Below are 15,288 nucleotides of genomic sequence, written 5' to 3'. Positions count from 1 at the left end.
CTGTTCCCTCAGGAGCTGATGTAAATACAATGAAAGCTGGGACTTTTCTCATTTAACTGACAAACTCAGGAGCTGCGAGGTGGACTGAACCCTCAACATTAGCAGAACCAAGATTGGCCCCAGTTATTCCAAAGTGAGAAACAGGCTGAGATCACAGAAAAGAAAAAAAATAAAAATAAAAGCATCTTCAAATGTTAACTATTCCCATACTGAAAGTCTTGGCACTTCCTGGATTTCTGGAAGCATCTGAGAAACCACTGTTAGGAATGGTGATGGTGCAAAGTCATGCTTTCAGCGATCCTGAGAGCGCCAGGAAATATTCAAGGCATTTCGTAAGAAGAAAGCATAACAGGTTTTTTTGTTATTTTCTTTTTTTTCTTCTTTAAGTTAAAAGGTCAATGTGGGACATCAGTGAGTCCAAAACCCTGAATAACTCCTACCTGCTTCGTGGTGACTTTTAAAGCACTGTTTTACTCAGGTCTCAACTACCCTGACCTTTGGCCATTTTGTCTCTGGCATCAACCAAATGTTATGGAGACAACTAAGATTATACAAACCAGTTTGGGACTGAGTCCAGATAAGGTATGAAACCAAAGGCATGTGTTCATTAAGTGCAATGAAGGACAAGTGAAGATGAAAAGCAGAAAAACATATTAGGAATGGAACCCTTCCTAAACAGAATACTTTCCAGAGTCTTCCATGACCCATCAGCAATTCTTTAAATAGTTTCAGAATTATGAGGACACTTTATCTATCACTAAATTAAATGCTGGGAGCAGGTCTTCCATGTGAATTGCATACAGTTTTTGTCTGTAGCAGCTAATAAATTCAGCAATGTCCTAAAACTACTTAATAGAATTTGAAAAGCTACCTTTTACACCTCAAAACAAAGCCATAACGTGGCACGTCACACGTCATGCTTTACAGAGCCCTGAGTTTTATACACAAACCAGCACAAGCCAAATCAGTTAAGCACTGTTCCAAATACTTTGGCTAAGGCTAGTGTTTAAAGCCCCTGCGAGGAAGGCGCTCCCCCACGCTGCCCAGCTCTGAAGGGTACGCTCAGAGATGGCTCTTGGTCAGCACGAGGCATTCCCAGGCTCTCAGGAGAGGGGGAGGGTTGATCCTCCCACAGGAACATGGGGTAGGTCTTCGTGCTAGTGGTGTTCTCCCAACGTCCAGCTCACGAGTTGGAAACATCTAAGCTGGTGATCAATCAGAAGTCAGGTCTCCAGACCTCACAGATCACGTTACCGAGGCAGATAAACATAACACAAGAGTGTCCTGTCCTGTTGGTTGCCAGTGAACCCAGGTCAGCTCTTCACCACCTTGTGACAGGAGATGCTGCCATGCAGAATGCACCTACTGCCCACACCATTCCTGAAAACTGCCTTCAAACCTGATGTAATAACTCCGGAGGAGAATGAAAGAGCTCTTCTGTGCAAGTGGTACCACCGCACCATTAAGTTGGATACTTACACAAGGAAGGAATTCTCCAGAGGGAAATCCACTAAACACTCAGAAGGACAGAATTTACACAGCATGTACAAGATAAAACATTTAATTGCAAACTGAAGGACACAGGGAATGGTATCCAACAGAATAAGCACACTGCATAGAGATTTGTTCGCACTGATGAGCAAGATACAAGCAGGAAATACAGATGAAAGCAGGGCACAAGTATTTCAATAGAAAAAGTCAGGCCAGAGCACAGGACGGTTGAGGACAGACAGTATAACGATGGAAAATGAAGAGAATGTGCCATATCTTTGATGTATCAAATGTGTCCAGCACTGGCAGACTGAGACCAGACACAATGGTTCCTTATGCAGCGATGCCTATGTCCCACCGTCTGCCCGGGCAGGTTTTCTCCCCATTCCTATGCTGGTAGCTGTTCACACTGCAGAGGGTCACAGGTAAGCTGGTTTCCTCTGTGCCTCCACAAGTGCCCAGCAAACTTTGCGAGGTGCCAAAATAGCAAGTTCCACTTAGAGGTTTTATAAATTGTATTGATTTCTTTGCAAGATTCAATTGTAATGAGCAAAATGAAGAGGAGTTACAAACCTCAAATACATCAGATTTATCCACTGAATGCCAGTATTTGCTCTATGGTCACCTCTGGGACAACCTCTAGATGACTACTTATAACTTAGACCCAACATGACTCTTTGCTACTCAAAGGCTATCCCAAGCACTTGGCAGATGGATCTTCAACCCTTCACCAAGACAAGGTGTGAAGATGGATCTTCAACCCTTCACCAAGACAAGGTGTGAAGCAGTACACCAAGGCAATGACTGTGCTGCTGTGAACTCAGATTCCAGCTCAGAAAGCACTCCTTGCTGGTAGGAAGAAGTTACCAAGGGAGACTCCCAACGGTCTCTTAACAATGAGGTTTCCACCCAACACGATGAAGGTAAAAGGACAATTTCTGGTATTCACATCATGAATTGTTTTTATCACTATTCCAAGACCCATTCAAGAGGCTAACTCTATCAGGAAATCAGTAGCCTTTGAATTACGAGATGGGAAGTGGCACCCAGCAGCTTTCAAGATGAATTACAATCATTTTGGGTGTAGGATGTCATCCTGTTCCTGAAATGAAGGTTTAGAATGGGGAGGGACCAGCCTCTTTCTACTGCTAGGTCAGTCCCTTTTGTGATATCTCTACTGAACAGAGTAATCCAAGGCTGAGTGAGCGTTCCCAGGCATTCAAAGAGACCTTGGGATTTAGTGCTAGGCCAAACACACACAAGGTACTTCCACTGAACAGCCTTGACATTTCAACTTCTTTGAGAACAGAAGGCAACCGCTGAGATTTCACTTTTAGCCATCCAACTTTTTTGTTTATTTTTGGAAAGATTTCCACAATATTTCCATCTGCAACTAGTTTTACTCTTTCTGTGTAACTAATATAATAGTCAACAATCAAGAAATACTGTAGTGAATTTCACTGTAAGAAGATTTTTCTCCTGTTCAGTTGGGTTCTGAAACCCCTGCATTGCGATACATTAAAAGTTAAAAGAATGGCCCAGTGATTCTGAGGGATCCTGCCATTTAAGAAAGTTTATTATAAAGAATATATACAGCAGTAACTTCTTTGCTGCCTGCATTCAACATAACATATGACTGAATTTAACCATGTGGGAATTTATTCCTAGCTATTTGTACCTTTTTAGAGTTTACCTTCCTCACATATCTTCTGATTCTTATCTGCTAAATTTACTGAAAAATTCTGTTTTCTCTAGCTCTGTCTGATCATCACCTATGATTTGCGGTTCTTCTCTAAAGACTCTCCTGGTCCCTTAGGTCCTTTTTAGTAAACAGAAATCCTATACAAAGTGCTTTTGGATCTCTTTGTACAGGAATTTCTGATCCTCTCCCAATTGCCCAGCTCCTTAAAGGCATTTGTGGGGGTTTTTTTTCTTCAATATACAATTGGACACTGTTGTTTTTAAGTCCGTATCCACAAATGCTAGCAATATCCACTGGGACACAAAATCCCGCGCCTCGAAACCTTTGGGGAATTGTCCCAGGTCCTGAATTTATGAACTGAGACGATCCAGAAGGCGACTTCGCCCAAACCATCTCTCCTCCCTTGCAGGAAAGTAAATTCATTTTTTTGAGTAATTCTACTGGTATTTGCACATTCTGCAGCCATGGTCTTCATTGATTTAGTCCTTCACAGACAATCTACTTTTTATTTTGTTTTAATCCTGTGTCTTTTTCCCCTACAGCTTTCTTTGTGTACAGTCAAAAAAAAAAAGCTTTTGGGATAAGGATGGAATCTTTATAAAATATCTGTACTTGATACAAGAATCCAGTGCAATAAATATGAATTACCAATACCAAATCCTACCCATTTTTCCTTAACCAAGCTTTTAACCAATCTTCTCACAAGTAGCTTTCAAACACATGCAAAAAATATTTTAACAAATTATGCTCCAGCAATCAATGCTCCAACCAAATCCAAACTTTCTCAATCTCCACCCCAATACCTTATCATCCAGTTTAATGCACTTGTCTGGGGATTAGGTTCAGTCTATCTCCCTTTCCACCACCATCAGCTTGGAGCAAGCTGCCCTATTTCTGCTCAAACTGAGGGAGCCCTATGCTGTCAAGTTGTCTCACTGACTGCAAGAGAGATGTTTGGTGAAGGAAATGTGATGCAATCCAGCCCTCTGATTCCATTCAACCCTGCACTTGGAAATTGGAAGTGATGTGTGTTTCTGCACACAACCCCATGTTACTTTAAAAGAAGAGGTAAAATATACTGTACATGCTGCAGTTTCCCAGCATTACATGGGATTACATTATAGGACACAGCAGGGATCTGGATTTGGCACAGTCCCGAGTGTATTTTGCATATTTCAAAGAGTCTGCAACCACAAGCCCTCAACAGAAAGAAAGGATGTGTACCTGCTTCTAATCACTGTAATACGTCTTTTTCACTTTCCTAGTGACACAACAGAAACCCACCAGACTAATCAACAGGTAACAGGAGAGCTGAGCTAATTATATCTGATACCAAATGAAAACCTGACCAAATGTTATGCACAATCCCACTCCTTGTCTTTATTTTTCCCATATTTGACTCCTGCAATAAATTTAAGTAAATTGCAATTTATGGTCATTTTACATTTGACTCATATATCAATATGGGGTTTCTGTCATGTTCTCTCTAAGCTGAGTCTGGTATCTGTTCATCTTAAACATCTTACAAAGAAGGAAGCATAGTAATTTCATAATGTAACTTCTGATTCAACACTAGTCCATTCTTCAGTGTTTATCTTACGCAAGTCAGCCCCACATGACTCCAATTACAAACTCTTCCTACAAACTCTGTGCTGCAGGAACCGAACTGATTAGCTGAAAGGTCCTGCACCACGTGTTGCTAGAGCAAATTTGACCCTACAGTCCTTAAGTGGCCAGAGGGACAAAGCTGAATAGAAGAAGAAATATTTATGTCTTAAAAAGCAAAATATAAGTGCAGATAACTTTGCAAAATTAAAGCAAATGTTTGCAACCTACATCAAGAAAGAATAAGGATGGAAGCAGAGTGGGCGGTCACCTGAGATAGAAGAGAACATCTAAGGGCTACCAGTGCTCTACAGGTGGTTTTCAGGCACAAGATGTTGGAGCTCATGCACCAGGGATGTCTACTAAGGTGTCCATGAGGTCTAAAAAAAGCAGCCCCAGTATCCGTAGGTCTGCAGTAGACAAGGGATAATTTTACCAACATTTGGCAAAACATCTGTTGGTTTTACCAAAAATGTGTGAACAGATATGTAAGTCCTCACTCTCTGCAGATCTGCTTCCAAAACTGTAGCCCACAGTGGATTGCCTGGTGTCTGCTAAGGAGAAAGGTCATGCTGCACTCTTCTCAGATTTGGGTCACTAAGAGGAGCTCTCTTCTTTGCTTATACACCATTTTTCATGACACTTATAGAAACACAATGTGCTTTAAGTTTTTATCCCACTCCCCTTAGGTATGTTTGATTTAAATTCACCAACAGCATGAACAGATTTAAAGGGAAGGGAAAAACAGGGAGCAGCACACTGCAGAAATCTCATTTGCTTAGGTCATCACATAAATGCTAGGAAGATTCAATGAATGTATCTATATACAGCCTCGCTCCAAAATGCAGACAACCAATGTCACGAAGGACATAAAAAACCAGGGCAAATGGCCTGTAGACTATGTTTCTATTCTGCAGTACAACAATTTCTCCGAGAATAAGATTTAAATTACTTAAACTTGAATTACTTTTTGAAATATTGTAGGGATACAGGAATGAAAGAACAACATTTAGAATCATGTTAGTCATCAATGAACACACAAAAAGACGTACAGAAGCTCTGTCAGTATGGCCCAAAGCACTGCTTTGAAATTAGAATTAAAAGATCTGCACACAGGTAAGACAACCCCTCAGACATGCACCCCAATCACTTCTGCTGCATCCTTTCCCATCACAGCCTGACATTTCACTAGATGGAATCGTTTGCCTTGAAATTTGCCAAATTTAATTTCTTTTCCTACCAGTAAGCAGCCTTCAAACGCAACTGCATCAGCTCTGTACATTACCAGAAATACAAATACCACTTGCAGATAATTCCCAGAAGAGGTTTGGCAATATGGGAAACTTGCCTGGCTCCACTGGGACACGTAGGTCACCTGGTGTGCTCTTACATGATGAGATCAGAATAAAATCTTTAAACGTCTGCACCCTGGGTGAAAACATTCAGGCTTGCAAGTGGTACGGTTGTTTTCGGTGAATACTCTGCATCATTCGTACAAACCGAGAACAGCTCGGTTGTATGCTCCTGGCTGCAGTAACTGACGTGCAGAAAGGATCACAGAAGAGTATTGACTGAAATGAACTTGCTTAAAACCTCAAGCTACCCTGAAACAGCTCTACAAAGGCTGTAGAAACTAGGTGCAGTCCAGATCCATCTTTTACTCCAAGATTATGCTGAGTCATCTAAACGGAGTTCATACTTCTAAAGCTGTTACATAAATCACCCTATTTTCCTTCTTTATTGGAGCTGATCTCTTTTAAAATATACACTCACAAATGCGAACAGCAAGCTTACCTCCCTACTGCTATCATTAAACAATAACGAGGAGCACGACTGTTAATCAAAAGCAGACTCCAATATAAAATCCTCTCAAAACCAGACTGGCCCACTTAAGACATATATCCCTGAAAAGTTTCCAACTGCTGCAATATTCTACTGCGAGCTCCATTAAAAATACAGCTATTCCCACAACCGTCCCATGCTTCCTTTGCTAGTGACGCTCTGCTGCTGGGTATTTCTTCATGATAGATTTGTGGATTACTTCTGCAAAAAAATTCCTTTCCATCTTTTACTGACTATGGGCGAGTCCTCCATCCAGCAACTGGAACTGATAAGGGAAATACTGAGAAGTTTTAAAACTAAGCAAAGGTGGAAAAACAGTCCCTTATCTCTCTGCTTGTTCCCTAAGATCCTTCAAGGCAGAGAAAATGCCTCGGTCTTGAATAAATTAGCAACAAATCAGCTTGAGGACAAAGACAATTTCATTCTTCAAAATCTTCTGAAATGCACTGATTTAGCTGTCTGAGAGAAGTAGTGCAGGCAACGAGTGGTTTCTCTTTTCTTGTAGTTATTAAGGGTGCTATACACCCAAATGAGACATTTTCTGAATTGGGTTCTGCATTCTCTGTTGATTTTTGGAGATCTCCTGACATCATGAGGATGCCAGATATGTGGTTTGCTCATGTTGGGGTTTTTTTGGTGTTGTGTGGGTTTTGTTGTTTTTTTTTTTTTAAAGTGTTTTACATATGGGCAAAAAAGATGGAAAAAATAATAATTTCCTGTAACCACGTTTACATTTGGAATAAAAGCCGTGTTAACTCTTAACATAACTTTGCCCTCATGAGAGATGCAGCCTTGCCAGCCCTGGATAAGCTCTTAACCTCTAAAACAACTCTTTGTCATAATAATTGCAGCTAGCATAGCAATTTTTAAAGCCAAAAATCCTCAGGGTACCTCCAAAACATATCAAGAGGCTCTATTAAGCACAAGATTAAGGTTCCCATAGGGGCTCTCCTTAACACCGAAGAGCTGGGAATGGCTGTAGCTTTCCAAACAAGTGAACCCACAGGACTCCCAGTACTGGTTTTGGACCTTTCTAAATTTGCAAATTCCTGAAAAATTTTAAGTCCAAGTACAGCTATCTTAAAAAATTTCACATATGCCGATGGATTTATACCCCTGCTTTTGCCAGCCATGTTTCATGGGCCTATAATAACAACCTACATAGTGCTGTAGTAGTCAGTGGACTACAGGCTATCAGCTCACAGTGGGCCAAAAAAGTAATGAATTCACAGAGATTCAATTTGCATGCAAGAAAATGTCCCGGGAACTTGTGATACAAGATGCATCTGGATGTCTCCTGCCAACTGCAAAGGACAGGTCTGAGGGCTGAAGTCCCCAGTGCTGGAAGGTGAAGCAAAGACTCGTCCCAGCTGGGTAGAGCCCAGTCCCATCCAGGGACGGGTTGATGGTAATGAACCAGCTCTAAATGCTAATTCCCCATCAGGATGCAAAATAAGGACTGCAGTGAAGAGTGCATATGTCAGGTAATATAAATACACACATTTCTGTTACTTTTTCCTGCTAAGAACAGAGAGTATTGTGATGCTCATACCGTGGTTGAGGATCTAGCACCTTGTCTCTTGGGCAACAAGCTCTGCAGCTGTATTTCTGAGTGACACCTTAGAAAGGGGCACAGGATACAGCTTGTATCGCCAACTGCATGTGAAACAGATAAGCCTTACAGGAGGCTCGCAAAATAATGTTTTGATTAGGTTCTTCAGACCAGGAAGTATATGAAAAGTTTAACCTTTGGATTTTAGCATTTCAATACTGAATCACAGTTGGCAGAGGAAAAGGTTCCTGAAATGCTGGATCAAGTTTTTGCTTCAAACAGCAGCACACTGGGAGGATAATGGACAAGAATCCATCAGTACAGTTCTCAGTTGCTTTTATTACTCATCTTCACTAAAAAGATTCTGCAAGGACCCCCTCCACGACACCAGGAGTCTTAAAAATGGAGATGGCTACCACACTGGACATCTCTGCTTCAGAGATATCTCGTGTTTTACACAAACATTACAGCACAGATATTTCCTTCCTCTGCCTGCTTGGGGACCCACGCTGAGCTGGACAGCCAGCCGCCATGCCTGCTCAAAGGATGCAAAGGGTTTCCTGCAGTCTTTTTACGCCGCTCGCTCCCACTCAGCTCCTCAGCTCCCTCCCTAACTGATCATAACTGCATCAACGACCATCAAGGACTGTTTTCCTGTCTGTACTTCCTTCTGAGCCACAAGGTCTCCTCAGAATAAACACCACAGATTTCAAAATAAAAGAAAGGGTATTTCCATGGCGGTTCTTTCCACATGGATTTAAAAGCTGCTCCCTGGGACATTCACCAGCATCAAAACCGGCTCTTCCAGGAGGTGACTTTCCTTGGCCTAAGGCTGAGGCAGTGCCGTGATGGAGTGTGGGCACCACTCCCAGGGCAGATCAGAGGCTGAAAGGAGAGGCAGAGGGCGTGATGCCCAAGATGGGCACAGATAAGATCACTCTTAAAAAAGACTCCGGCTCAGAGCACCTTCTCACTGAGAGGAGCCCAGGGCAGAACAAGCCTGTTTGGGGATGCACAGCTCCAGCCAAAAGGCAGAGATCTGGCACCCAAAGGGCTCCCACCTAATGGTTCATGGAAAATGAAACGTGGGGGCAAAGACCTTCAGGCTGGGACAGCCACCAACCAGTGCGTTCACTCATCTGCCTCTTGGATTTTCTCTGAGGCTCATCCGGAGGAAAGCTGGGTGTGTATAATGATCCTGAGATGGACATGAAACTTTCAAAAGTACTAAACCCACACTGGATTTCCCATCCTACAGATTTTGGATACAAACCAAGCAAATCTTTACTTTTACTCTCAGAAGACAGTCCTGTTGTGTCCCCTACTCTTTCCTGGTTTCTTCATGTCTCTTCTAAAACACACTGGCAAAGTATATTTTGGGGAACTGAAAGAGAAGAAAGGTTCCTGCACCTTCCACTTCTGTTTTATTTGAAAAAATGAGTTTTGCGACCTTTCTCTATGCAGAGTGACCCTGCAGTCTGATCTGTTTTACCTTTCTTTCCCAACTGCCCGGTTTTCCTGGGAAAAGGAAGTGTTACCTTTGACTACAGAAGCATCCTCTGTCCATTCAGGTACGCGCATCTGAGATTACCTTTGAAAGAACAGGGTGCCCTGGGAGAGCGAACTGTGCCTGCTCCTGTGTTATATACAGGTAAAGACAAGCCCTGAAAGCATGGCTTTGACATGATCCTTTCACATATTCCATAGCCTTCACAGAAGATCAGGGAAGGGCAGGGAAAACCTTCATCTGGAGGCTCCAGGAGGCCAGCACAGGTCTGACACAGCCCCTGGGAGAAGGACAAGGCAGAAATAAATAGGCCAAGAGGACTTGGGGGTTTTCTTTCTGCCCCACCTGCAGGCAGCTCCCTCTGTCTCATGCCTGTATAGAGAAGAACAAAAGGCAACAAAGCAGGGAAAACTGGCAAAGCACAGCAGCAGGAATGAAGTCCACCCAGAAGGCAACTTTAAAAAAAATATTCTATTTGTTTTTGGTTTTTTTCTCATTTTGATTGCATGAGAAGGAATTGTTCCAAAGAGGCTTGATCAAGGCACGGGGCAGCGCTGCAGCCACCCACCTCTGCATCACAAGGGGGTTTGTAGCAGTCAAGCTACAGAGCTCCCACAATCAAGTAACATCCCAGCAGCACCTAGAACCCTCTTGGCTGGACCTTACAAGTAGAGGATCCCTTCTGCACTGGTACATCTCCTTCCTTACAGATGGGAGCAAGAGGCCTCATACAGCATTTTCTGCATTTGGGGTCGGAGGGACAAGGCAGACTTCAGAGTGTGGCCACATCCCTGATCAGCAGATATATCAACAAGTCCCACATATGAGCAACAACCCTGCAACGGCTTTGCAAGCTTTCTGGGAAAGAAGAATTCTTGTTCAAACAGGTAATTTTTCTTGAACACTTTCTCCAAACAGCTTATCCATAAGAGAAAAATGCAGATGTACGCACCGCAAACCAGCTCGGTGAATAGTTTCATGCAGCATCTAAAACCCACGTGTATGTGAGCAGTAGAGGCTTAGAAGCCAGAGTTTCAGCACCGCAGATTTGAGGGGCTGTGGGATCACAACACTGCTGTAAATCTACGGATAGTTCAAATGACAAAGTGGAAAGGAGAACAGACTTCAGCTTAGGATCTCTCAAGAAGACTGTTTAAATTTTCTGTGAAATAGAAGAGCAATTTTTCCTTAATCTTGCCTCAAAAGTGCTATCGTAGAGTATAATTAGACAATTTTTATTGGCCTCAAATTTTCTTTCATCTCTGATTTTTTTTATCAGTTTTATAGCCCTGTAATACTATTCTGTACCTGGGTCTAAATGACATGACAATTCATTGGCCACGTTGCACAGAATGAAATCAACCCTCAAAACCAGGGAATGAAGTCTTTGATATCATCATATTGTGATGATTAACAAGAGCAAGAAAAACTAAAGAGACAAAAATAAAAATCACTTTATCTTCTTTATTAGTGGTGGGTGGGCTACGCAAACCATGTAATATTTCTAACCAAGCCAGTCACTGGATCTCATCAAATTAAATGAGCAGAACTTGGATGGCAAAGTAAGCTTACAAAAGGGAAGTTCCTTAAGTCAGAATCATCAAGATTTGGCTTCTGGAGCTTTACTTTCTGTTCTATTGGTTTACGACAGAGTAAAAGTACAAATAAGGCAGAACAGAAAGCTTAAAAGGCAATGAGAAGAATAACACAACTTATAAGGAACACTCTGCTCATTTAACAATTCCCAGCATCCCATAAACACCAAAAAGCAATTCAGCCAGTGACCTCCAAAAAACTGGATTCCTTTACCCAGGGATTGCGTATTCAAGGTCAAAGTTTAGTAGACTTCAGTATGGAAGAGTGGCATATTAGCTATTCAGCTGTAACTCCTGTAATGACAGGAGACAGCTGAGATCTGCTGAAATCAAATTACAGCTCTGATTATGCAAAACACTATGGTTCTGCATTTCCTGACACTAAGACTACTTCTGAGTGCAGCTTGAAGATATCTGCTCTAAGATTTCTGAAAACAAGCAATTAAATCAACAAGAGAAAAACGAGTTTATTACTCTACTCGTATTTGGTAAAGAACACTTCATGACAAATTATATATACGAATGTGTCAACGGCTCAATATAAACACTGAGAAGTATTCTGTAAAAATATATCTCATACCGTCAGGGAGTTGTTTACAGGACAAAGCATCATCAAGATCCTTGGCAGTTGATGGGTCAATGGTGAAAATGCATTCTTTCCTATCCAAGGAAAAAAGAAGAAAAGAAAAATTTATCTTCCAGTCATGAAGAAGGTATCAACACACAGAGATCATCAGAGACATCCAGACAACCACCACCATGTTTTCAGAAGACTCTGTTGAAACATCTTTCAATCTAATCTAAAAAAAAAATAAAAAGTGGGTTTAGACCTTTAGACAAGAGAATCTCCTTGGGTTCGTTTGGTTTGTTTTTTTTTTTTCTTCATTTTTCTCTTTGGTTTAACTGCTTGCTCTTAACAGCTTTCATCTCATTACTGATTTTCCTCCACAAAAAATAAACAATTTAGCCCATCAAGTTCACTCCAAAGAAACAAGCAGGAAAAAGCCTTGATGCCTTGCAGCTAGAGTAAAAATAGATTGTTCCTAATTACAAAGCTAAATGGAACACAAACAACCCCCATCCCCATGCATAAGACCAGATATCTCTACATCTGAAACTCCAAAAGCACAGCTAGCACAGAGGCAGCAGAACATCTACAAACCAAGCTGAATGATAACAAAAATGAGTGAGAGTTTTGGTCTCCGTAAAGACACCCAAGGGGCACAGCACTTTATAACATCTACGTTGCTTATTGTGCACCAAAGGGAAAAGCAGATTTGATAGGAAACACTATGAAAGTTGTAGAATGAGAGAGCTCCAAATCAGCTAATTAGATCTAGCAAATCAACTTGGTGCTTAGGAAAAACTGAACGCCCTTTCACATATGCTGTACTAGGTGGTACCTGGAATACACAGCCCTGCCCTGGAAGGCTTACATACATACGTTCCCGTACCAGGAACATACCAAGATGGACCACAGGTATGGTCTAGGGCCAGGCAGATGAGACAAAATAGAGCACCTGACTCAGGAATCATCCCTGGAAGTGTTCAAGGCCAGGTTGGATGGGGCTTTGGGCAACCTGGTCTAGTGGAGGGTGTCCCTGCCCATGGCAGGGGGGTTGGAACTAGATGATCTTGAAGGTCCCTTCCAACCCAAACCATTCCATGATTCTATGTTTAATAGAGCAGAGCCTGGCACCAGCGAGACCCAAAACCTGAAGCACTCAACAAATAAAACTTTCCAAACTCCTGCTTTAGGGTCTCCCTTCACCCTGGGTTGCCCTACAGCAACTCCTTGCCCGGGACCCTGGACTACAGCAGGGTTCACCCAAGCAATGTGTGGAACGTGGGACTGGAGCTGGAGAGCGGCGAAGACAGTAAAGGAATGGGTTCGCTGGTTTATTTGGCTTTTATCCTAACCTTTAGAACAAGATCAGCCCCTCCCTAGTTAAAAGCCCCCCAAGCACAATGGCATAGGCTGAGGCTGCAAGAGATGAGACCGTTTCTTTTCTTCTTTTCTCTTTGCCGCGGAAAAACTCATCTCATGATGGCAACTCCCTTCTAGAGATGTATAATGAAAACACATATTATTTTTCTTACAGCATAACCACCAGTATACTCCTGGGGTAGGAGAGGTGGGAGGGGAAAAATTACAGCGAACTTTTAAAGGAGCAAGTGTCATGTGGAATTAGCAAGTCTTAGTCTTTTTGCATGGGTGCTTGCACAGTGAGAGCAACAACTCTATGTTCACAGGCCTATCACTTTGGTACTTAAATGCTCTGGGTGGTATCTGTTGGTGTCAGACAGCTGGCAGCATGTATTTATATAATTCCACCAGGCACACTAAATAGAGATTTTCAAAGACATAAAAATCAGTAAAACACTTCACTGCCTTCTGAGACTTTGAAAATCTTTTAGAATGTGCTAGCTTTCAGATTGGATAGCAAAGCTGCCTTAATCCCCAGATGCACGTTAGTTTCTGATCCTTCACATGCATCTAAACAAATTAGTTTGTGACACTGAAAGATATAAAATCTTTTCAACTACACCGGGACTTTGATCTGTTCCTGCCTAGCTATCCAGCACCGGGAATCAACCAATTTTTAAAGGTTTGCAAACAACCTTACTTCCATAAATATATATTCCTTAAAATTCCACCTAAGGATGGAATTTCAGGATACTTCCACTCCAAGGTACCATGCAACTTTCTTTAGGGAGCTGTGCGCATGCAGATACACAGACGCCCATACTACAAGCAGTATGGCGGGCACGCGCATGTGCCAACCTGCATGTATTGATACACCAGGTCCCACTAACTCACAGGGTATAAAGGCAACAGCATCCTAGCACTGTGACTCCCCCCTGCCCCATATCTAGTAAATCTTCCCTTAAGTTACTTCATTTAAAAGAGCAAACGGCACTGCATGGACCCTAATAGCTTGCTTTATCTGACAAGTGAACAAGAAAAAGCTTTAAGAGCTTCTTCAAAGAGAATGTGGGCTCCCATGTCAGGGGAATAGATAGCTTATCCCAGATGTTCGGGGCTTGCAACCACAAGCATCTGCCACCCATTGTGAATTGTAGCTCCAGGCAGTTCAAAAATTAGCAGATTGGTTTCAATGAAGTGCATATTTGCAGTCTGCCCTGGAAAGAAATGAGCATAAATACGTGGGTGCCAAATTCTGAACACATTTATACGATGGCAGCAACTAACGGGCTGCTTTGCAGAGATGTATTTAGCCAGTCAAATCTACTGCAGAGGTCAGCACTGGCCCCAGTCCAGAGAGCCCAAACCTGCAGGGGCAGCGGGGCAGCCCCCAGCCCGCCCGGGCAGCGCTAGGTGCACAGCCTGCTGCCCTTGGGACGCACTGGCGGGGCTCTGGGCAGCAAACTGCAGGCACAAACAGAGCTCGCTGTCTGAGATACTTAAACTCACAGATGCAAAGTTGAAGAGGGGTCCAGACGAATACCGATTTAGCACTTCTCACCAGCATTTCTATGCACAGCACAGCTGGGATATGTTTTACCACCAGGCTCAGATCCGCTTCTCCTTTAAAACTACTCAAGGGACTTGGACTTGTAGCTTGTCACAGGCAGTTTATTCTGGGCACAGATTGCAAGGTGAGGTAAGAAAGTCACTGAGTAACACAAGGAAATGATACTCCCTGGCATAACGACTCTGCAGAAGTGTTGCAGAGCCGATGGCCAGGTAGTCAGTGGGACAAGAGAAGCTGATCTGCAAGTAGAGCACAAAGTTCATCGTGAGATAATCCTGGCACACAGGAGCACACCTAGCTGAAGTTTGCTAAGTGAATTCTGCTCACCAGTAACTGTGTTATTAGGTGTGATGAATTATATTTTTGGTTTTCAGTTTTTATTACTGGAGAAGATTCAGATGGCTATAGGAACCAGGGCTGGCATGTGGGAAAGAAAATAATCTGCCAAGCGATGGGACCGCAGCGCTGAGCCCGAGGGCAGCTCCCTGCACACGTGC

General features: G+C 42.6%; 1 protein-coding gene across 5 annotated transcripts in view; it reads right to left on the bottom strand.

Moving 5' to 3' along the window:
- DIS3L2 (DIS3 like 3'-5' exoribonuclease 2) overlaps window positions 1-15,288 on the bottom strand; it is a 193,189-nt gene that overhangs the window by 84,533 nt on the left and 93,368 nt on the right. For all 5 annotated transcript variants that reach the window (XR_008578235.1, XM_054834804.1, XM_054834806.1 and 2 more), the window contains one exon: window positions 11,875-11,954. Coding sequence is in view for 4 of the 5 variants with exons in the window: in XM_054834804.1 (XP_054690779.1) it covers window positions 11,875-11,954 (80 nt within the window). In the remaining variant the exon portion in view is untranslated. The remainder of the gene's footprint in view (window positions 1-11,874; window positions 11,955-15,288) is intronic.

The sequence above is a fragment of the Grus americana genome, chromosome 9 (assembly GCF_028858705.1).
Source record: "Grus americana isolate bGruAme1 chromosome 9, bGruAme1.mat, whole genome shotgun sequence".
NCBI classification, from domain to species: domain Eukaryota; kingdom Metazoa; phylum Chordata; class Aves; order Gruiformes; family Gruidae; genus Grus; species Grus americana.
This window is presented reverse-complemented; position numbering and strand designations above follow the sequence as displayed.